The sequence below is a fragment of the Oryza glaberrima genome, chromosome 6 (assembly GCF_000147395.1).
Source record: "Oryza glaberrima chromosome 6, OglaRS2, whole genome shotgun sequence".
NCBI classification, from domain to species: Eukaryota; Viridiplantae; Streptophyta; class Magnoliopsida; order Poales; family Poaceae; genus Oryza; species Oryza glaberrima.
The window spans coordinates 4,277,052-4,299,798 of NC_068331.1; the positions used below are offsets into that span (position 1 = coordinate 4,277,052).

Sequence of the window (22,747 nt, forward strand, 5' to 3'; positions counted from 1 at the left end):
CGCTTTATTGGGCCTCCATACCCTTATACATGGGCCGCAAAATCCAACCATTGGGCCCTCATTCCCGCCCACGCAGACTACTCGACCACACCACTTTTTTTCTTTTCCAATTTCACACCGGATCCCCGAAATTCTCTTTGTTTCGAACGCACGCGACGCGAAAAAGCACACCACCACTCGCCTCCGCTTCGCCGCCGGCCGCGCCGCCCCCAACCACCACCCCACCCACCCACCCACCCACGCGCCGCCGCGGCTGCGGCTGCGGCCGCCGGGAGACGCGGGCGGCGGAGGTTGCCGGGCGAGAGGCAGGCGAGCGAGCGAGCTGCTGCTGGGTTTGGAATCGGGAGGAGATGAGCGGCGCGGCGCTGTGCGCGGCGCTGACGGAGCTGGGGTTCGACGGGGAGGACCCGCTGGACGCGGACGCGCTCGAGTGGCCGTTCCAGTACGAGGAGGCGCGGCCCCTCCTCGCCTGGATCTGCTCCTGCCTCCGCCCCTCCAACGTCCTCTCCCCCTCCCACCTCGCGCAGTGAGTTGGGGTCTCGATTTGGCGGTTGTTGTTGTTGTTGCTGCTGCTGCTGCTGATGCTTAGGATGAACCAGCTGTAATGTCGTGATTCTCTGCTAGTTGGTGTCCACAGTGGATGCTTGCAGCGCGGAATGGGGGTATATAGTGGTGTTGGTGGTTGCGGGATTCGGAGAGCTGATGGAGTGGTTTGCTAGGGTTCTAGATGTGGGTTTGTGCTTCTATGAGAAACAATATGGGGGGATTAGTGAGAATAGGCTTTTACAGTAGCTTTTTTTTTGAAGATTTTGCTGTAGATCTTGATCGGGTTGATTAGTTGCACATTTGAATCTAGTGTTTGGCATCTCGGTAAGTTCATTGGTAGCTGCATTTTTGCTTGTTGGCATGTTTGATTCTGAAGACAGAGGATTGTTCACTCGGAAAGTGTGCCCATTTGGGATAATGAAAAAAATGGATTGTACAAATGTGACATATGGCAATGCCACATCGAAATTCTACTGGCATCTCCTTTTCCTGGCACAATGGGGCTTTAGAAGTGACCTATGCCACATAGAGATCATTTATGATAGTTTCTACGCCTTTGATTCCTTGCCAACCTCATTGAACCTGCAGCTAAGGTTTTCGTAGGATTCCTGATTTTTTACAAATTCATTTTGATTTGTCATCTTAAACACATAGCAGTACTCAACATCCTGCGGAACTATTGGGCAAACTCTATCAAATCATGTGCGGCGTTGTGTTGAAAAACTTGGTTTTTACTGTATCACTATCGTGCATGAGATGCTTCTAAATTTACATTTTCACTCACACCTGCATTTGTATTGTGTAATCTTGGATGAACCAGGACAATTTACCATTGCGTTGCCATATTTAATTAGTAACATATTTGCGTAGATGACTTCTAAAGCTTCCCCTGCTTCTTTTGCTTGAGTTATTCTCAAATGACAATAGATTTTGCATTGCAGGTATGAGCAACTTGTGGAAGAGGGTAGGCTGCTAGAGGTATATTCACCAAGACCTTTCTGGAACGTATAATTTCTGTGATCTTTAACAGTATAGGATGTTGCGGAGCTGCTCCTGTCAGATTGTGCAAGCATGGTTCCAACTTCCAAATGTTGGATGCCTCTAGGACAGGAGTTCCAGTTTGTGAACAACTAAGATATTAAAAAAATTTCCTAGATTTTCTGGCAAAATATCAGATATTAGCCAGTTTTCAATGGTTGTCATGGGATGCTGAACCTCAAGGAACTATTCCCATCCAAGATCTGGGACTCTGCTTACAAACTATAAACTCAAAATTGGGTTTTTGTTCTTTACATTCTATAACATAAGCTGTATTGTCCACTTGTGTTTTTGAACACTTATGTATCTGTGATCCTGCTAAACCTTAAAACTCATGCTATCATTGGCATTGTTTTCTCAGGGTGAGGATTTGGACTCTGCTTTTGATAGTATTTCAGCCTTTTCAAGCAAGAAAGATAATCAAGAGGCTGTATTTGGATCAGAAGAAACAATCCTTGATATCCGGTATGCTTGGAAGTTCAATCTTATAAAATTATAGTGGAAATTGGCATCACCATTGAACACTTACTACATTTACATTGATTCTTGGGCTCAAATCCTAGAACCCAACTGAAATGCGATTATACCTCAGTTTTTATAGGGGAAAAAACTTTGTCCTTTCAGAATTTATATTCCAAACAGAGCACACTACTGAGAACCAATTTCTCAAAAAATCATACTAGGACCAGATTTTGAATCGTGCTGGAAATGATAATTTAACTAGTATAAAACATTGAAATCTCAAAACAAAAAACACTAAATCAGGTAAAATAGCTGTTTGGTGAAAAAGAAACTAGCCAGGTAACGCAGACCATACCACTCAAGTCCATGACTAAAATTCCAAAATGTGGAGAGCTATGTCAAGACACTAGTATTTTGTAGTCTGGTTTAAACTTTAAAACTCCTGTGCGGAGCCCGGTTCCTGCCAAATGCTAGCTAGTTGAAGTTACCAATTGGACATTGGATGTGCTTTTCCTGACATGTATATTATTATGCTATTGCTGCAGAGAAGCAAAACTAGCATACAGAGCTGAGGTTTTTGAATTACAGAAGCAGCTTGCGCGGCAACAAGCACAGTTTGATTTGCTTGCAGGGCAAGCTTCTACTCTTATCCAAGGCAGACGGGCACGTGTAACTGCCATGTCTGCAGTTAGTGGACAACTTATATCATTGGATGAACAACTTTCTTCTAGAAACTTAGAGGTATATTTCATTATGTTGCATCTTATATTTTTCTTTCCAACAATCTCCATAATTTTGATCTCCTATTAGTATCTCCTTAAAAAGATTGAATGTGGAAGTTCTATCTCAATCATATGCTTTGTTAACCATGATTCATTTCCGAACAGTGGCATATATTTATTTATGCAATAAGATATTTAAGATATCTAGAGTTTCTTTCATGAGGAAATTGTTCAATTAAGATGATTCATTATCTTCTAACTTTCAGATGAATGCAGTTCTCGGAAGAATCACTGCTACTACCCAGGAATTGGCCCATTATCATTCAGGAGATGGTATGCTCTTTACCTATAGATAATAGTTCTGTTGTTTTTTTAGCTTATTTTGCAGAAAATAGTAAGGGAGTATTCTACTGGTATAATTATACAAACATATACGTAAACTACATATATGGAGGGGTCCAGGACTCCAGGATTAATGCTACCTTTATATGCATGCAACTTAAGAAAGAATAATGCAGCCACTGATGGCTTACGAATCATCAGACAACAAGAGCATAGAGAACTACAGTAATCAGAATGGAATCCTCTTATTATGTACTGTGGCTAAGAAATTTGAAATCTTAAAAACAAGTACCCATCCCAAACAGCTGTTAACATTCCATGTTTTCTTAGAGCTCTCTTTCATATTTATCTATTTCTTAATACTAACACTTATATGAACATTGTGTTTTATCCAATAAGATTCCTCTATAACTCATTCATCATTCATATGTGCAGATGAAAGTATATACTTAGCATATTCAGACTTCCACCCTTATGTTGTTGGAGACTTGGCTTGTACAAAGGAGCTGAACCGCTGGTTCTCGAAGCAATTTGAGAAGGTAGGTTCTCTTTGGCTGTCATGTTATTCTCAGCTTACTTATTTATTTAACACTTATTCTGCTTACTTATTTATTTAGCACTTTCTTTCAGGGGCCATTTCGACTTGTTGCTGAGGAAGGGAAGTCCAAATGTTCCTGGGTTAGTCTTGACGACATCACCAATGGCTTGATAAGAGGTAAATACCAGTTATAGTAAATTGTATGCAATGAATAGATTGATTATATTATTTAAAGAGCGTAACTCTGATCCTAGATTAGTATGATGTGCTTTGAATGAACTAATCATGAAAACCTCATTCCTATTATGCAGGAGATTCTGAAAAATCACATCATCACCAGCGTGTGGCTGAATTGCAACGACTTCGTTCAATGTAACTATCCCTTGATTTATCGCTTATCCAAAGTTCCAAACCTTTCTGTTTGAACATATCATAGTTTTTTTTTACCATGAAACAGAAGGGGAATCCTCTATGTTGAACACATCATAGTTGCTAATGTTTCATGCAATCTTGTTATATGGTGCCTATTGAGATATTCAAGTGATTTTATTTTTCTTCCTATTGCATTTCTTTTTGCATCAGTCTGCTGGAATTTTGTCATTGTGCTATCCTCTTATATGTCTAGAATTTGCTTTATATCTTTGTGGTGATTCTAACGACCTTGAACTGTAAACTTGCTCTAATTTGGGAACAGATTTGCTACAAGTGAAAGACAGTGGATTGAGGCACAAGTTGAAAATGCTAAACAACAGGCCATACTCTCGATTTTAAAATCACAAGTGTCATCCGACGAGGCTCATATACATAGGGATATTCATTCTCTTAGGTATACATTCGTTACTGTTCATCACTATTATTTTATCAGAATAACTGAAACGAAGAAAACATAGATCAATTACATTCTCCGTATCTTATTTATTTTAGGAGAAAAGGTTCTGAGCTTTCTGGAGAACTCTCGACTCTTTCTCAAAAAGTACAGGCTTTTGTATCTGAGGTATGCTCTACCCATGTAGAGGCACTGCCTTTTCTTGCAAAATACTTACATTATATTCCCTAGTTACAAAAATTGGCACTTCATGAGTCTGTTTAGCTGGATGCATATGGGTTTGCCTGTCAATTGATGAAATGTATATGGTTTTCGACAGAGTTTTCATCAACGTAATGCCACATCCATTTAATACCATAAGGGTTGAATTGCATACTTGCATCTGGTAGGATTTAATGATTCATTGCAGATTAAATTCGTATTTCAGAAGAAAAAGTGTTCCAAGCACTGTCATAAAATAGCTTTCAGTTGTGAAATCTCTAAACCACGGGCAGCTAGAAATTATAATCTGTTATGCAGATATTAGCTTTGTTCTGCTATAAGTTCTCAGGAAAAAGAAAAACACTCATCACTTATAAGATACTTTCAGCACTTAGAGGATAATATGCCAATAGTAATTCTTACTGCAGTGCATCAGACATACTTCTTTTAGCATATGGTTAAAATTTTCCCAAGATAGGTTTGTTTTTCCCAGTATTCACTCGTTCTCCCCCTCCAGACTATACCATGCCTCTGCTCAGAACTCGCTCAACTTCAAGGCACATATATTTTGCAAGGTTTGTTGATGATATTTACATTACTTTCGCTGGCTTACATGATTCTGTTGTATCATTTCCTTGATATTCTAGCATTCAAATATGTAGGGGACTACGATTTAAAGGTCATGCGCCAGGAATACTACATTAACAGGCAAAAAACGGTATGCACATTCATCACATGGTATATATGTCATGTACACTTATTTATTGTCAGCAGTTCCTTTGTTTGCTTATTGGTGGTATCTTCTATAATGTTATGAAAGTTTATAATCGAGATAACTATTCAGATAGTGTTATTACCTATTTTTTCTTCTGCCTTCAAATCTATGGGTGAGACTTGCACCAAATAGCCTAGGGGGCCAAATATTCTTGTGACAAACTTTCAATGTTTAGAATTAGTTGGCCCCTGGGAGTATTCATTAGAAAATCTGGTTGTTCTACACCTTGTTGACCCTATTTGTTTTTCGTATACACTCAGAAGACAAATTTAAGTGATCAGTGAAAAATGTGCTGCTAGCTTGCACCAATACATGCTGAGATCACCTTAAGCCAGCTACTTTTGCATTTGATGGAACAGTGTTTTACACTTTTCTGCCAAGGTCATACATACTGCCAGGCATATGATTGTTTTATTACACATCCTTCTGATTCTGCACTGTCTTCATTCTGCAGTTCATCAGTCACTTGGCTAATCAGCTAGCCAGACACCAGTTTCTGAAGATTGCTTGCCAGCTTGAAAGGAAAAACATAGCTAGTGCCTATTCACTGCTTAGAGTAATAGAATCCGAGTTGCAAAGCTACCTATCAGCTGTCAATACCCGTTTGGTAAGCAATCTCATTTGTTGAGAACCTCCTATGTTGTCATTTCTTCTTTTTTATGTGTCTACATGTTTCATGCTACACTCGGTAGTTTTTGTTCAATCTGCCCTTCTTAGTTTTCCAAGAAATGATTCTTAGTTGACCTAACAAAGAAATGTTTTTTTTAATTCTTTAGGGCCATTGTACTTCATTAATTCAAGCTGCGACCGAGGTGCGTGAGCAAGGTGCAATTGATGACCGTGACACTCTCCTCCATGCCGTACGGGATCTCTTATGTGTTCACTCAAGTAAGCTGACAAGTGACAACTCTACTCAGATAGCTGTTTGAACGTTTTAATTTCGATATTCAATGTTTCATGTCACTTCTGTAGATGTCCAAGCAACAATGCCAACATACATGTCAGCGCATGCCTTGGTTCAGCAGATATCAGCCCTTCAATCTGATTTGCTTTCTCTTCAGTCTGAACTTGAAAGTGCTCTGCCAGCCGATCGGAAAAGATGTATCAATGAACTGTAAGTGATACTATAGCTCACACTATGTCTAAATATCAGTTGCCTTTACTTTATCTCCTGCCTGAAATACGCAAAATCAAATTTTCGAATTGTTGCTTTTAGTGTTTCTTCTGATCTAAGCAAACCTACCCACATTCTTGGTTTAGTGAATAGAACAGTAGTGTCCCATGTTGTTAAGGCGGTAAGGCATCCTAACTCCTGGCAGTCCATAGGCAGTATGGTAAGGTGGGCCAGACGCCATTACTCGCAGCGCCTTACAGCCATAGCGACGCTATGGTGATGCCTTGATAACCATGAGTGCGTCAACTGTGACTGACTCTGAAGTCCTCATGTATAATCAAGTTGAATATTGAGACAACCATGAGTGCGTCAACTGTCACTGACTCTGAGGTCCTCATGTATAATCAAGTTGAATATTGAGACAGATGATACTTTTCAAGTTTGCAACGGATCTTTGGTTGGTACAGTTTGCTTGTTGGCTTAACTTTGCGTCTTCACCTATACATGATGAACTGTTGTCTCAGCCCCCTCATCTACTGCTCAAATATAAATTTCCTTTTAGCTGGTGGTGGTGAATCTTCCACGGTGCCACCAATCCTCTACATTACATTTTCTAAAAACTAGCCCCTACAGTTTTTAGCATTACAGATTATAGTCCATTTATATACTGATTTGGCCTCCTTAAATTCAAATTTAGCAGTCATTTTTCATCCTTTCCACTCTTGCAGATGCACCCTAATTCAAACAGTGGAACAACTTCTATTTGCATCATCGACGACTGCAGAACCAATATTGACACCTTGGGTACATTCTTTCATCCTTAAAATTATCCCATTTCTTATATCTCCCGTGTTATTTTCAGCACTCCTTCCTTTTCCTTTTGAAAGTTATGAATTGTTTTTACCTGTGCTTGTGAACTAAATCTATGCTTGGCACAGCCGCTGATGCGAGCACTCGATGATATGGAAAATGCCAACGCACAAGTTGAAGTTTCTGTGGAAGAAGTAACGAAGGCTCGCACCCAAAAGATAAAGGTATTATCATGTGCTTCTTTTCCCTAGTCCCTACCAAATAACATGGCAAAGCTTGTGCGTTACATATTCATCGATAAGCATCATGGTCTCAATTGCACATTAGATCTTTGAGAATCGCGCTCATGAAGTTGGGAGGGAGAGGCAAGTGTTCGTCGATTTCTTCAGCAACCCCGAGCGACTCAAGAATCAAGTCAGAGAGCTTACCTCCCGTGTGAAAGCTCTCCAGGAATAAATAGATAGATAGATATCCCTCGTCTAGTTTGGTAAGCACATGAGATTCAATCTCTACCCCTGTTGCTCATATACAAGCCATAAAATCTCACCCTCTGTTTCTAGCATTTGTGTGCCAGGTCGTCCCGCGAAATGGGAAGCAACAGCCAAGCTCGCAATGATGCTGTTGCTTGCAAAGTTTCCCTTCCTCCAATGCGAAGTTTGGGGGAACCATCGGTTAGTTTGTTGGATGTTGAGGTGCACAGCTGCTGTTGTTATATTTTGGGGATGCAGTCGTGATTGTTGTAAAGTAACCACGAGCCCGTTTCGTCGTCTGATTGATATTCAGGCTAGATGGTGGTTGTACATTTGTGTACTGGTGTTGGGAGACTCGAAAACTAGCATTGCTTAGTGTGTATATTAGATTGATCTTCAATTATTTGAACACTAGTAATATTTGTTGCTAATGAGCCCTATATTAGATTGATCTTCAATTAAACACTAATATTTGATGCCAATGTGCGCTGTGAGGGTTCCTTCATATTTAGACTGAAAAATAATAAATAATTGGGACTTGTTCTTGCTCGCCGGTGGCGCTGGAAGTTTCATGCTCCGGGATTAGAGATCAGGTGACCAAATCAAAGTCAATATACCTCAGCATTGAAGAAAGTTGTAAACAATTTGACTTGAATTCTAATTTTGCACAAGGGCAAGCCCGAGGATAAAAGAACCAATGAACACTTTATCCACGACCCATAGCAATCCTGAAAGATACCGACACGATCCGAAGCAACCTAATCGATTACACATTTACAGGGTGGATACTGAAGACTAAGAACAGCTCTCTCATCTCATCCACAGAAGACGAGAGGGGGGGTCGGGCTGGCTTATTGCTCACGTACAAATCTCTTTTTACAGAAGCTTCCCTCATTTACGGAATGAGGAATTGAGGATCGAAGTCCTGGGATATCCAGACTCAATTCTCAGAATCCTCGGGTATCTTGAAAAGGAACTGGGGCAACGAGGCGATGCGGGGAAGATTCATCAGCAGATCTCCGAAGGAGTCCTTCCTTGACATGGCTGGTGGCTGAGCGGGACCTGTAGTTTTCACTGTGGATGCAGCCGAGCTAAATTCTTCATCGGAACCTTCGGTGCCATCGCCTCCAATGCTATCACTGTCGTTTGGTTCAGGCTTTGGCTGGGCCACCGGTGGCGTATCTTTCTGAATCAAACAGCAGAGGGAGTCCACCCTCGCCATCAGCGATCTCTCGTCGGATGTCGATGCCGGTGGGCCCTGTGCATCTCCGAGAAGGTACTGAGCGATCTCCTCCAGTGTTTCTTTTGTTGGCACCTCGTTGCTGGGCAATGTAGGATTGACTGATGTGATCTGCTCCGAGATGCAGTTTCCCAAGTGGTTTACCAAATCATCCACTGACATAGACGGTCTAAGCCCAGGCACTTTCAGTTGACTCCACCAGCTGGGGATATTTAACTCTGGAGCACCATTTACGTTTCTGCTGACTCCCTGAACGTTCACTGCACTAGGTCCTGGTAAATAACTATAGAATTAGAAAATTCAATCTTGAACATAAGAGAATTTTGTGTAGAAGGCATTGTAACTTATAATCATATTATAACTAGAAGTACTAGGTCAGCACATCAGTCTAACTACATGTGTAATTTAATTGAACAGATATGACGCATCTCAGATGACCAAAAAAATTGTGGTGGAGAATCTATTGAAGTAACTAAATGTAGTAATTCTGAGAAAAATTGCGATGCATCTACCAGCAATATATCTAGTCAAAGACAGGAAGTGCAAGAAGAGGGACAGTGGAAATGGCATCATGGGCAATTTACCTGGGTTTCCTGGCTGAGCAAGAAATCCTGCTTGCGTTGCAATGGAATCATTGACTTCAATCTTAGCAGACATGGATGAACCAGCACAGGGTGACAGAGAACCTGAAAACCCAGATAATTCATGTTCGTCCTTCAAATTAGTAAAACCTTGGCACTTCGATTCAACTGGGTCCTCAAATATAGAGCATCTGGGTTCAAAAACTGGAGAGTCCAATATGATGTCTGGTTGCTGACTCAATTGGTTTAGCCGCTGATCACACTGGAGAAGCTTTTCAAAGTTTTTGCTCAACAAGCTTGAAGGGCACTGTAGAAAATGCCTCCTGCAATTTTTTTGGAAACACTGAATATAAGAGGGTGGGGTGGGGTGGGGGGCACATCGAGATTGGAAGCTCAGCAAGTAATAAACTGAAATGGAATTAGGCTAAGAAACATACTCCCTCCATCCCAAAATAAACCAATCTCATACCAGATGTGTGTCCAGATTCATCGTACTAGGATGTGTCACATCCCGTACGGGGTTGGTTTATTTTAGGACGGAGGGAGTAGTCTCCTACGAGGAGATGATGCTGAAACTTCTTCTGTAGATAGCTGGCTTAAGGCTGAAGAGCTATCTTAAAGTTTATGTTGACTTTCTTTCTCGTAGCTGTGAGCTTTAAATATTTCTTATGACCTTTTTACCTCCAGAAAGAAATCAGAGTTCCCTCAGTAAATCTACTAATAGAAAAGGCACCATAAAAGTAATCTTAAATTAAAAACCAGATTAAGGATGCAGTAACCATAGACTAATGTACTACAAGACACTGATAAGTGGTAAGCATAGTCCGTGTTCTGTATTACCCTACTTATAGAGACAAAAATAACAATACTTGCTGTCCTGTTACTGTAATGTTGAGTTCTAAGATGCAATTTTCTATATAGGAGTTATTTTAAAGAATCAATAAATCCATTTTTCAAATTTATAATAGTTAATACTTAATTAATCATGCGCTACTGATCCGCCCCGTTCTGAGACAACAATAGCTGCAGGCAAACATCCCTGCCAAACTCACCCTAAGATCCCATTACACCCTAGCACCTGCCCAAAAGAAATGCATTCAAATTTTGCTCTAGCATACATTTAATGCTTTCCTTACCTGTTCATACTTGCTTGGCCACCTGTGAAATCAGATGTAGCTTGCCACAGTGTGTGTTTCCTTGGTTGAGGATCCGTCTCTTTGAAGAAGAGAGGAGGTCGGGCCAACTTCATTAATAATAGAAACCTCTCAGAAAAAAAGCAAGATAGGAAAGTAACATGAACCAATAATTTTTAAAATAACTTACCACCACATCCAAGGTTCCTTGTCCATTTTCAGGGCAAGATGCCTTCAATGCAGTAATATCCGACCACTGAATTTCTATCTTACTCTTCAAACCACCTTCCAGAACTTCCCATACAAGCTTATGTTTTGCGAAGTAACATTTTGCCACCAAATCACCTTCATACCGTGATATGTACTGCTCAGAGATAGAATACAGTTAAGATTATGGCCAACAATTGTTCAGGAGAACTGCTCTAAATGTGACTAAACACTAGGTCGTAGATTCAACAACATGCAGGGATAAGGCTTTTGGGCAAATGACTACCTACTGTAGCAAATAATTGGCCATTAGGACAGGATATAGGATGTTTTAATGTTGCATTAACATCTCACAGTGGTGTACAATATAAACTATAGCAAGTACTATGATTACATAAGATCGGAAGTATTACATGCAAACAGCATCATCACAATGAGACTCAGAAACTAAGAATGTACCTCAACAAAAGAATGTTTCTGTGTAGATAGTAAATAATTTTGATTGAAAGAAATAAAAAAGCAACAGAAAAGGAGGACGCCAAAATCAAATAAATGTCAAGGTTGTGGCAGAACTACTAAAAGCTATATCTAGATTCTTACCTCCCATGTACCAATTCTCAAAATATTTGCAGGAAAGTTTGAAGCTTTCAAGCGCTCCCCAGCTGTTGATGTGCCTGATTTAAGGTCTTTCTTTTTTGGAGGCTCAGAACTGCAATCATCTGCAGAGGACTGTCCTGCACTCGAATTTGCTTGAGAAAGTCTCATCTGAATCAAATCCAAGAGAGATGGACTTTTTCTTAACCGCAGACCCAATGGGCTAGGCTCGTCAAGTACATTGTGATACATATCCTGCAAATGTTCAAGTCAGCAAAGAATATGAATACCAAAGCTGTCCATTTTAGACTATAATTGGTTACGTATACATTACCAACTAACATTAATTAGTCACAAAGAGGACAAATTTGGAATTTCACAAATAACACGAAGTGGCGAAGAGGACAAATTTGGATTTTCACAAATAGAACAAGTCAAGAAGAGGACAAATATGGAATTTCATAAATAACGCAAGCAATCTTTCGTGTATTGATAAGCAAGCATGCATCCTAGGCAAATCCTGGACCATCTAGCATTCTAGTTTGACCATTTCATTTATGTAGCCATTAACATTTTCTCGTCTTTCCGACCAAAACCGTCTATGAACTTTATGATGACTCTGTTAACCGTTACAGTACTACATGCAAACTACACGTGAACTCTATGATGGCTCGTCTATGCACTTTGCATGTCGGCCTGGTAATACGCCAACGCAATTTGCATATCAGCTTGATAATATGCCAATGCTCTACTTGAATAGAACACAGTCAGTTCCACAAATAAACATTGATATCCAAGTCACATATCAACACCTAATCAGCAAATCCTGATACGGATCTTTTTCCATGGAATATAGAATCATAAATCATTGAATAGGTTAAAAGGGCAGACATTTATAAGCTATTTCCCAAGCGTTAGAAAATGCATGCATGGGATAGTCATATGGCATATTTCACCTATTCCATGCTTCATAAAGAATACCAGCTAGAGATTTTATTTAAGATTGGGAAAAAATGAACTAACAATGCATTCTACTGCCCAAGTAGGAAGCACTCAAAATGGTGTGCTATGCATCGGTTATTGATCATATCACACACATCTTACTGGATTCTGACGAAAAAATTTTATTCCAAGCTCCAAATAGGTACACTACTTGCAAAGGGAAGTTAGCATTGATGATTGGTCCTAGAAAATTTTCTATAACACGCAAAGTACGGAACTTAGCAGTTTGACATACTATAAACAGGCATTACCCTATTACATTGAACAAATGCACATGACTTGTGACATGAATACACAAAGTTAAATATATAAATAAGTGTGCCGCTGCAGCAAATCATCGGACGTCAATGAAGCCCCATCAGCCTCAAAATGGCACAATAATACCAGGCTCCTGCACAGCATATTATCATAGAGATACATCCAAAACATATCCATAAACTTGAACCCCAACAAGCAGACTGTGACCCTACCTGATTCAACTAAGAACAGAACAACCATTTCTCAGTACATTTACAACACAAACCGTGCATGCGATCTCTCTAACAACATCAGCTAGCGATTCCATATCCGAACAATCAAATCACTCCAAAAAAAAAAACTGTACTATTCTATTCCATCCACCTATACCCCTCTATTCCATCCATCTCGAGTCCACATATATGCAGTATTTTCGGATCAAACGCGTCAAAAACACGCCAGGGAAGAAAGGATTCCCCTCCCTCAAACAATCCAGCACCAAAACGCGCCGTCTCGCCGCCAAGCATTACGAATCCGACGCGCTACCACCTCATCCCCCGATCAAAACCCACCAAACGGAATACGAGAACACGAAACCCCCCCCCCCCCCCCGGATCTACCTGCTGCTGCGGGGGCGGAGGCGGAGGCGGCGGCGCGGGCATCTGGACCCCCGCCTTGGCGCGCTTGCTGAGCGGGCCGCCGTCCTCTTCGCCGCCATGCAGCATCTCGTCCGCCTCCAGCTTCACCGTAGCCCCCGCCGCCGACGCCGCCGCCATGGCCGGCTCGGCCGGCCGCTTCCCGGAGCTCGGCAGCTGCACCATGGGAGGGATCACCCCCGGAAACCCTAACCCTAACCCTAACCCTAACTCCCCCCAAACCGACGCCGCCGCCGCCGCCGGCGGCAGAATCGAAGTCGAAATCGAAGCAGAAGGCGAACGCGAAGCGAAGCGAAATCGAATCGAAATGATTCGAGAGGAAGGGAAGCGAGGAGGAGGAGGAGGAGGTGATGGCCTTTGGGGAGAGAGAAGGGTCCAGAAATAGGCGCCCACGCGGGGTGCGCAGAGAGGCGGCGCACCAGTGGATGACAGGTGGGGCCCACACGGGTGGGCCCGGCGTGTCGGCGGCGGGTGGTGCGGATCTCGGTGTGGATAAAGTGGCGGGGCCGGGGGGCATGGAGGTGGAGGTGATGGTGGTGGTGGACGGGTGTCAGTGGCTAGAATGGATGACAGGTGGGGGCCACTGCGTTGATGGTGTGTGAGAGCTTTGGCTTTCACGTGCAAAACGTTTTCCCACCCAACCTACTCTCGTATACGGCACTACTACTCTACTGGTCCTCTACATCCTAGAGTATGTACTACCACCACCGTACTACACTACTACTAGCATGACAAAGTCGTCGTGGGTTCATTTTCTGTTATAGATATGTAACTAGTATTTTAAGGTATATAACGGATTTAATAAAATAATAAAAATATATATGTAACGGATATTTCAAACATCTAAAGGATTAGAATCTAGCTGTCGTCTCGGGTTGCCTCCCGCGGGATAACTACAGAGGCGCCTAACCCTAGTTGTCATCACCATTCCCAAAATTTTCTCATCGTTGCCACTGGCGCCGCCTCCGACGGGGCTATGGCGATGGGCCGCTCTCTCTCCATCCAGAGGTAAGATTAGGCATATCATAGTTCTCATCACCAAAGGCGATAGAACGGATAAATTGAATTGGGAAGTGGTTTGTTTTGTCGCCATTGTCGTCATGGCCTTTCTCCGACGATGTTCCGCCGCCTTTCATTGCCAGATGATTTGATGAAGGGCGTAATGAGATTGAATCAACTATTAGTGGGTTGTGAGGTGTCACCGCCGCTATCGCCGAGGTCAACAACTCTTCAGATGGGGTGGCGCTTTGTTCATATTTTGACCGCTAAGGGCCCCTTTGATTCACATGATAGGAAAAACAAAGGAATAGGAAAACACAGGAATCGAAGTAGTAGGTTTCTCAAATCCTACAGGAATCAACAAACACATGAAAGACAATAGGAGTCCTTTGATAGTGCTGTGGGAAAAACAAAGGAAAGTTCACAAAGAGGTCACACTTCTTGCTATTTTTCGTATGAAATGTGAAGCATAGGAATACAATCATATGGAAAGTTTACTTTCTTTCCTATGAATCAAAAGGACATGTAGGAAATAAATCCATAGAAATTTGAATCCTATGAAAGTCCTTTGCCAATCATATGAATCAAAGGGGCCCTAAAGGGGCTTGGTGCCTCATAGTCATATCAATCTGAACAATAATCAAGAGGAGATCCGATCGACTAGTGAAGGGGCGTGGTGGCGCTTTCTTGTCAAGCTGGCATGATGGGTTCTATGTAGATATCGCATATGAGTGGTTGGGATACCTATTGGGTGTATGCCTCGCTACACTTGGTAGGGGCTATGGGCAGGATACTTGGGGAACCACCATTGTCCTTGTTCCTATTTGGGACAGCAAATTGATGATAGGTGGAGTCAGAAGATTCCTAAATAGGCTTATTTCATTCATCAATGAGGTGGATAGATGAGGTCGGTGCTTTGCAAATGGTGTTCACCCTTTGATTTTGCTTGGTTTTAGCCTTTGGTGATCGGATGACAGGGACTACATAGATGGTGACCGCCATTTGGATCATGATGATCGGGCATGACCGCTGAATTGAGCTCGCCACAATCAAATGGCAACACGAGGTACAATTGGCGGAGGCTCTAGGGTGAAAACCCCGATGTGGTCATTTGGATTTGACAACGTAGTGTTTGTTTTGTCATTCCCTTGTTGAAGGTGTCGTTTCAGATTTTGGATGAAAATCTAGACCAGACTTAATATGACAATGGTACACATTCGTCGGATCCTTCTTGAAGGCGTTGTTTTGGATTAGTTGTAGACTTTTCATACTCATTTTGGTTTGTACTAGAGTGAGCTTCCACAGAACAGCATGATTTGTTGTCGATGTCCTTTTTTTTCTATTTCTAGGCCATGTGCATCTTGGTAGATGCAAAGGTCGAGTGTAATTTTATTTATTAATGAAATCTTCCCATTATATAAAAAAGGATTTGAATCTATACATATGATGGGTATTTTAGGTAATCAAAAGGATTTGACAATACAATTGGATAAATCCGAAATACAGCTTGTAGATGTCATCATTGTCGTTGGTCATCCTCGCTCGTATATTGGGCAACCTCTCTTTAATTTATATCTAGTGGTTTATAAAGTGTTATACCAATGTGAAGGGGGAACAAAAGGGTGAATCTTCAAATATGCAAAGTCTTACACGGGCAATTCACAAAATGTATTGAGGAGACGCTGCGTGGGGTAAGGCTAAATTTATAGCGCATGTTCTAGATCCAACGGTCTACAATCTTGTTTTGAAAATTTTCACATAGGTATAGATTTGCATTACATATTTCCCCCCTAATACGCAATGGACATTTCAGGCGTTGAAATGATTTGGCAGTACAATGAGAAATAAATATATTATATAATGGTCATTTCAGGCATTCAATTGATTTCGGAATACAACGAGAAAAATCTATATTATATAATGGTTATTTGAGGCATTCAATGGATTTGGCAATACAATAAGAAAAATATATGAACTTGCTTGTTATGTTACATGATCTAAACAAAATTTTAGGTTGTTATTAGGTCTAAAATCTGTTTAACGAGATATAGTTTTGATTTTTTTTTTAAAAAAAAAACAGAATGGCTCCAATGGATATATGGGGAAGAGTGTCTGACAAAAAAACCTTTTTAGTCCATGACAACTCATAGTTAAGAGTGCATCTAAAAAAACTATAGTTAAGAATGATTGCATATATCTGAAAAAGGTTTAAATTTGACTTCGAGTTTTAAGTGGTTTTACCGCCCCATCATTTCGCTTATTTCTCGAATAAGCGAAACGACATATTTGCAAACGAAAAATAATTTGTGAATAAATTTTTTATATATGTATTCTTAGCGATGTAAAAGCAAAAGCTAAAAAATAAACTTCGATGAAATAACCCCAAAATCAACTCCAAATTTAAGGTTGAAAATTAAAATTTTGGCTAGTAAGCATAAGCATAAGCAAAAAGATAAGGCCGTGATTCCAATCAAAATCAATATATCTACCTAGCCTGAAATTCCTGCTTCTAAGAAAGAAATCATATAATTGTTTTAGCATCCACCAAACTGCTTGCACACCGTTCACCTGTTCATGAAAACCTCTGGTTCACTGGACTATACTAATTTCTCTTCTTCCATCCTGCAAGCATGCAGCAGTAGAGCAGGAAGTGCAGGACTACCTAGTTGGAGAAGGGAAAATGCTTACCTTAATGAGGAAGATAAATTCACAGTTGGTAAGACCATAAGTCGAAAATTGCTGGAGCAGTTCAAACATCCCAAGATCGAAATTTCGGGCATTCGATTTTTGTCAAAGGAAAATGTTCTGAGTACAACTGTTGAGTATCTAATGTGCTGCCGTAAAATGAATGAATATGGCACAAACAACAAAAAAACGTAAAACTAATGGTGTGATTTTCTCCTTTTCTATATATCATTTTTCAATCTTGTCCTGAAATGAATCCATGCATATAACCTATCAACTCCTGTTGGCAAGCAGTGAAGCCTCGTCATCGTCGTTTTCGACAACGTCCTGATTTTTGCATTCTTGGTGCAAACTACCGGTGCTCGATTTCCCATCCACTGTAAGAGAGGTTAACTCAACATTGTCCATTTGATATTGGGCACCATCATCCTCAGGTAGCAAGTCAGCTGGAAGGAGATTAGAGTTCTGGTCACTTCTTGGCACCAAAAACAACAGGGCCAAAGGTAGTAACCTCATTGCATTTCGGATTAGGATCGCGGCCCAGAGGTTTTTGAACTCTGTTCTTGTGATGTTCAACACATGAAGGATCAATCCACCTGCCCAAGATCCAGATAGCAAGCCAACATTGTCGATGGACATGAGCAACGCATAGAATGTGCCCTCAATGCCAGGAGGGCAAAGCTTTGAGCTAAGTACCAAAAGAGGCATCCATTTTATGCGGTTGATCATTTTGGAGACACCCTCGTCGATCACAGCAAAGTAGTAGTCAGGTATCCCCAGTTTTAGATTGAGACGAAGTACCAAGATCAGGTCAAGCATTCCTGACAAGCTCAGCAACAACTGACTTAAACAGAGAACGCTGCGAAAAGAATGGTCCTTCAGAATATTTTGGTAAAGTATGACCCCAATAAGAGAACCAACTGACCCAACTGCGAAGATAAACCCAATTAATCCCTGGCAGTAAAAAAAAAAGTGATTTGGTCATGCTGCACCAACGAGGGAAACTAACTAGAGATAGTAAAGCTAACATTATCATCAAAGCAACATCTTTCCTGATAAGTTTTCGTACAAAAGAATTAGCTATAGGCAAGCTTTATTCCCATGTAGGCCACGAAAACCACAGAGCATAGCATAAGATTTGTAAATTATAATATACCTCTGAAAAAGATAGCCCTGCATTTCTATCTGTGTACCAATAGAACATTCCTTCTTGAATGTCCACGCTCAAAGCAAGAGACATGTACATGTAAACACATGGTCGCCATACTTCAGGACATTTTAAGGTTGCCATCATTGTTCTACTTGCTTCTACAAACTTCATATGGGCCTAATTTTTTAACAGTAGACAGGAAAATGTCAATCCAGGAAAACAAAAAGTACTTATATCTGACATGAAAAAGCAAAATTGTTTACCAGCTCATATGGAAAGTTGGGCATATGGACGTCCTTTATCATCATTCCAGCTAGGATTACCAGGGCAGAAGGTATTGCCAACATGCCAAGGGCACCCTTGAGAAACACAAGATTAATCTATGATGAGACACCGTCACAAGAAAAACTGAAAAAGCAGCAGTGGATAAAAGAGAGAAGCACCACCACCACCACTTCACTTATATTTATGCAGAAACAGGATCTTTCAGTGGAGAATAATTTAAATTTAAATTGATTGCCAGGACTATAGTAAAGTGGTATAACCATTGTGATTCTCATTTAGAAGTACAAAGTACTAACAAACAAGTAAAACCAACGATACTCACTTGAGAGCCTATTGCATGGACAAGGAAACCACTTATTGAGAATCCAATAAGCCCTCCCACAGATGCACAGAATCCGTTTAAGCTTATCATGTCAGCAGCAAGATGAGGGTGCACTATACTGTTTTCAGCAACACAGGCATCTATAGTTACATCGGCTATTGCCACACTAGCACTTCCGGCCATCAATGCCAACAACGCGAACAATACATGAAGCTTGCTGTGGAGAGATAATACAAGCATCGCGACTACTCCCATGAAGCCTGCAATTCCTCAGCAAACAGGGAGGCATAATCAATGAAAATAATTCCATAACCTGTAACTGAATAACAGTCGCACTTAATCAAAGGAACATTATGTTGAGGAAATAACAGTAGAAAAAAACATATCATCAGACTTGTCAGTACTAAATAAGTCACCAGGAACATGAAACTATGCCACGTTCCTCGTCCCGGGAACGCCGTTCCCGTTCTGGGAACACGGGAATAACCTCGTTTCCCCCCATGTTAAAACATAAAAAATGTAGCGTCCCATGTTCCTTGACCCATCAATCCGGGAACTTTTATGACATAGGCACTAATGCTACCGTGCTACGGCAACAGCTGATATATTTGAGTTAGACAGCAAGGCTGTTTATAGTAATGCACCTACATAACTGCATTGATCCATCCAAATTAGGTAATGGACAAAATTTGCTCCTTCAACCCTTTTATGTAGTTCAATGATCCAAAATATTAATAACTCAATGGAAAACTGTTCTATGAACTTCGGCCTAAATAATTAACACTCCTCAGCTAAAGCCTAGTAATGAAAAGAGATAGTGTCCCAAGGAGCATATCGAAACTCGATACGCTTCCTTGCTACAATTTCAGCATCTAATCATCAGACATCACTACTCTCAGGTCCTAAAATTTCAGTTTGCGATTCATGATTAACCAGTAACTCGTTTTTTTTTAACAAAAGATGATTAACCAGAAGTTTTCCATTGCAATCATCATCAGCAGCAGCAAAATGGGAAGCGTGAAGTACTGTTACCACCTGCGATGACGAAGTAGGGGCGGCGGCGGTAGCCGGCGATGGGGAGGACGTCGGTGAGGAGGCCCCAGAGCGGCTTGACCATCCACGGGATGGAGGTCACCCCCTGGTACACCTGCGCCGCCGACGGCTGCACCCGCTGCACGTCCTTCCAGTAGTAGTCCGACGCCACCCGCATGACGCCGCCGCCGAGCCCCTGGCTGGCGCCGTACGTCGCCACCACGCCCGCCACGAAGCTCCAGTGCAGCTCCCTCCCCAGCATCCTGAACCACCCCACCGGCGACCACGCGCCGCCGCCCTCCGCCGCATCGACGGCGAGGAGGACATTGGCCTCCTCTTGCCTGCTGCTGCTCCTCCCCCCCTTCCCCTCCTCCTCGGCGGGGAGGTCGTCGGCGGCGGCGGTGGCCGGCGACATCTTCTTGCGCAAAGATCTCTCGCCTGGTTTTACCCGAATTGCTCCGGCTTGAATCTGGAGCTCGGATTCCAGCACCAGATTTGGGTTTCTTGAATCCAAAGCTCGGAGCTGCGAGGTAGGTGCATCTGTAATCGAATCGATCCCCAAAAAGTCTTAAAGAATCAAGAGAAAATGTCGGGGTCTTGGCAAGAACATCAAATCCAACTGCTGCTTCAACCTCTCAGCTCCTTTCACATGCTTACTACTCCACACAGATAGAAAACAATCGCCAAAAACAGAACAGAAAAAAAAAACTATATGCTAAATTTGCAGCAGAATGCTGCCTAATTGCATCCAAAAACACCACTCGAGTATATAAACAGCAGAGATTTGGTGCCTGAAAACAAGAAAGAAAACGGGGGAAAGAAGTGGAGCCGAGGAGTTATTAAATTTGCACGCTAGAAGTGAGGAAGTCCAAAGAAATTGGGAGATCCCTTCTGGTTGGGTGCAGGTGTAGTAGAGGAGAGGATAGCCGTTTGTGTCTTATTAAAATTTTAAAATTTAAAGAGAAAATTCGATCTTTAGTATAGGAAATAAAGCGGTACCAACAAATAACAAAAAAAAAGTTTCCACTTTCGATCCATAGCATAGGCCACCGATTTTTCTTCGTCCGGTACCACTTCCGTCGCATTTTGAAGTAACACCGTTAGATCGGGAGTAGAGAAATTTTTTGTCGGACTCATTTGCCCTTCCTTCCCCACATTCCCCCACCAGGTCTCCTCTTCCGCTCCCTCCTGGATGGCGGCGCGGCAACCATCGGCGTGCTGGGAGAACGCCTCGTCTCCCCGCCACCGCCGAGCGAGCTGCGGCACTCGTCCGGCGCATTTCTTCCCCGCCGGCGACTACTTCTCCTCCTCCACCGGCGGTGGCGGCTGAACAGATGATGATGATGGCGTCGGCGGAGTCCGTGGCGCACTTCGACTCCGCACTCAGCTCGCTCGTGTCGTCTCCGCAGGGCGGCGGTGATGAGATGGCGGCCATCGGCGACCTGATCGGTCGGCTCGGGAGCATCTGCAACCACGGCAGCGCCAGCGCCAACAACTCGTGCTACAGCACGCCGCGAACGCGAGCCTGAAGCTGTCCAAGGTCGCCGGAGCCGGAGACGACGGTGACTGGGCGGCGGCAGCGGAGGGTAAGCTGGAGCCAGCCACAAAGACTACATCCATGTGAGGATGAGGAGGGGACAAGCCGCCGATAGCCATAGCCTCGCCGAGAGGGTAATTAATTAATTACCTAATTAATCAACTAATTAATTAGATCCTAATTAGCTTTTTGCTGGTGCACTAATCCGCGCGGCTCAACTTCGCCAAGTAGGAGCAGCATCTCCGCAAAGCCGTCGCCGTCGTCGTCGAAGATGGCCGTGCTCTTGTTGTAGCAGCAGCGAGCGTGCTGCTCGACAGCCTGAACCCCGTCCACGAAGTTGGAGAGCGGGACGGTGGGTGCTCGCTGGAGGAAACGGCGGAGGAAGCGCCACTTGTGCTGCTCCATGGCGTGGAGCTCGTCCCGGCCGCGGTGGTAGGGCCCGATGGACACCAGCCGGGGCTCGTACAGCTGCTGCTGTTGTCGCGATGGGAGCCGGCGGGAACACGGAATGGTGTGCAGCTGGTGACAGAGAAGGCGGCGACGCGGCTGGGGACGGGGATCGTCGCCGCATCGCTGTTTGGCGACGGCGCCGTCGTCGTGGGCACCGACCGGAGAGAACGAGATGACACAGGAAGGCGAAGGGCAAATGGGTCCAAAATTTTTTTTCTATACTTCAATGTAACGCTGTTAGCTCCAAACCTGATGGAAGTGCTATGGAGCGAAGAAAAACCGGTGGCCTGTGCTTCTAATCGAAAGCGAAAAATTCTTATGCTATTTTTTGGTACCGCTTTTTTTCCTGTGCTGTGGATCGAATTTTCTCAAATTTAACTGTAATTCTGCGCGCTCGCTAACTGAAACCTACCCCTATGCAATCTCACAGCTTCTGACAGGTGGGACATGCTGGTTGGGACCACAGAGCAGTGAGGGTAATGCGTGCCTGTACGACGAGTGACTAGCTTAAAAAAATTATACGAGTTGCTTAAAAAATCATATTAATCATTTTTCAGAAAAAAATATATTAGCTAATACTTAATTAATCACATGATAATAAGCCACCTCATTTTACGTGATAATACGTGTTTTACGACCCCTAACATACCGAACACAGCCTTAGACGGGTACAGTTACCGAAAATTGGCCCTTTTACAAAATTTACTGTAAGAGTGAACCATGTCGAAAACTAATTGTAAAAGTGAGTCTGACCTCAGCGCGTGTAGATATAACATCTTAACACTAGGGTTGG

At 42.6% G+C, this 22,747-nt stretch overlaps 3 protein-coding genes across 4 annotated transcripts; 1 reads left to right on the forward strand and 2 right to left on the reverse strand.

The window, feature by feature from the left end:
• Window positions 1–237: 237 nt before the first annotated feature.
• Window positions 238–8,313, forward strand: LOC127775416 (AUGMIN subunit 3). Of its 2 annotated transcripts, none has more exons than XM_052301660.1 (19): window positions 238–526; window positions 1,488–1,524; window positions 1,946–2,049; window positions 2,592–2,787; window positions 3,035–3,101; window positions 3,546–3,649; window positions 3,741–3,825; window positions 3,960–4,020; window positions 4,343–4,474; window positions 4,573–4,642; window positions 5,193–5,250; window positions 5,338–5,393; window positions 5,905–6,057; window positions 6,227–6,338; window positions 6,423–6,564; window positions 7,293–7,368; window positions 7,503–7,598; window positions 7,702–7,861; window positions 7,935–8,313. In XM_052301660.1, the coding sequence occupies exons 1-18, from the start codon at window positions 351–353 to the stop codon at window positions 7,828–7,830; spliced, it is 1,854 nt and encodes a 617-aa protein (XP_052157620.1). In that variant the 5' UTR covers window positions 238–350; the 3' UTR covers window positions 7,831–7,861; window positions 7,935–8,313. The 2 variants fall into 2 exon arrangements, with proteins under 2 accessions (XP_052157620.1, XP_052157621.1); XM_052301661.1 differs by having other exon boundaries at window positions 7,949–8,313.
• Window positions 8,314–8,438: 125 nt separating this feature from the next.
• LOC127775417 (uncharacterized) lies at window positions 8,439–13,832 on the reverse strand. Its single transcript, XM_052301662.1, has 6 exons — window positions 13,459–13,832; window positions 11,606–11,854; window positions 10,989–11,162; window positions 10,802–10,908; window positions 9,669–9,988; window positions 8,439–9,356 (listed from the first exon to the last, which is right to left on the reverse strand). Exons 1-6 carry the CDS (start codon window positions 13,657–13,659, stop codon window positions 8,785–8,787), a joined length of 1,623 nt encoding a protein of 540 aa, XP_052157622.1. The 5' UTR covers window positions 13,660–13,832; the 3' UTR covers window positions 8,439–8,784.
• A 3,171-nt stretch (window positions 13,833–17,003) lies between these two features.
• On the reverse strand, window positions 17,004–20,889 carry LOC127775510 (probable folate-biopterin transporter 2). The gene is made up of 5 exons (XM_052301757.1): window positions 19,971–20,889; window positions 18,936–19,195; window positions 18,592–18,687; window positions 18,335–18,505; window positions 17,004–18,132 (listed from the first exon to the last, which is right to left on the reverse strand). The coding sequence occupies exons 1-5, from the start codon at window positions 20,380–20,382 to the stop codon at window positions 17,452–17,454; spliced, it is 1,620 nt and encodes a 539-aa protein (XP_052157717.1). The 5' UTR covers window positions 20,383–20,889; the 3' UTR covers window positions 17,004–17,451.
• Window positions 20,890–22,747: the final 1,858 nt, after the last annotated feature.

Coding starts and splice junctions, on each gene's coding strand:
- LOC127775416 (XM_052301660.1), top strand. CDS start 351: ATGAGCGGCGCGGCGCTGTGCGCGGCGCTGACGGAGCTGGGGTTCGAC. Junction 5,251..5,337: donor AGGCACATATATTTTGCAAG/GTTTGTTGATGA, acceptor TCAAATATGTAG/GGGACTACGATTTAAAGGTC. Junction 5,394..5,904: donor ACATTAACAGGCAAAAAACG/GTATGCACATTC, acceptor TTCATTCTGCAG/TTCATCAGTCACTTGGCTAA.
- LOC127775417 (XM_052301662.1), bottom strand. CDS start 13,659: ATGGTGCAGCTGCCGAGCTCCGGGAAGCGGCCGGCCGAGCCGGCCATG. Junction 11,855..13,458: donor CTCCGCCCCCGCAGCAGCAG/GTAGATCCGGGG, acceptor GAACATTTGCAG/GATATGTATCACAATGTACT. Junction 10,909..10,988: donor AAGGAACCTTGGATGTGGTG/GTAAGTTATTTT, acceptor TTATTAATGAAG/TTGGCCCGACCTCCTCTCTT.
- LOC127775510 (XM_052301757.1), bottom strand. CDS start 20,382: ATGTCGCCGGCCACCGCCGCCGCCGACGACCTCCCCGCCGAGGAGGAG. Junction 19,196..19,970: donor CCCCTACTTCGTCATCGCAG/GTGGTAACAGTA, acceptor GAGGAATTGCAG/GCTTCATGGGAGTAGTCGCG. Junction 18,133..18,334: donor CAGGGCTATCTTTTTCAGAG/GTATATTATAAT, acceptor TTTTACTGCCAG/GGATTAATTGGGTTTATCTT.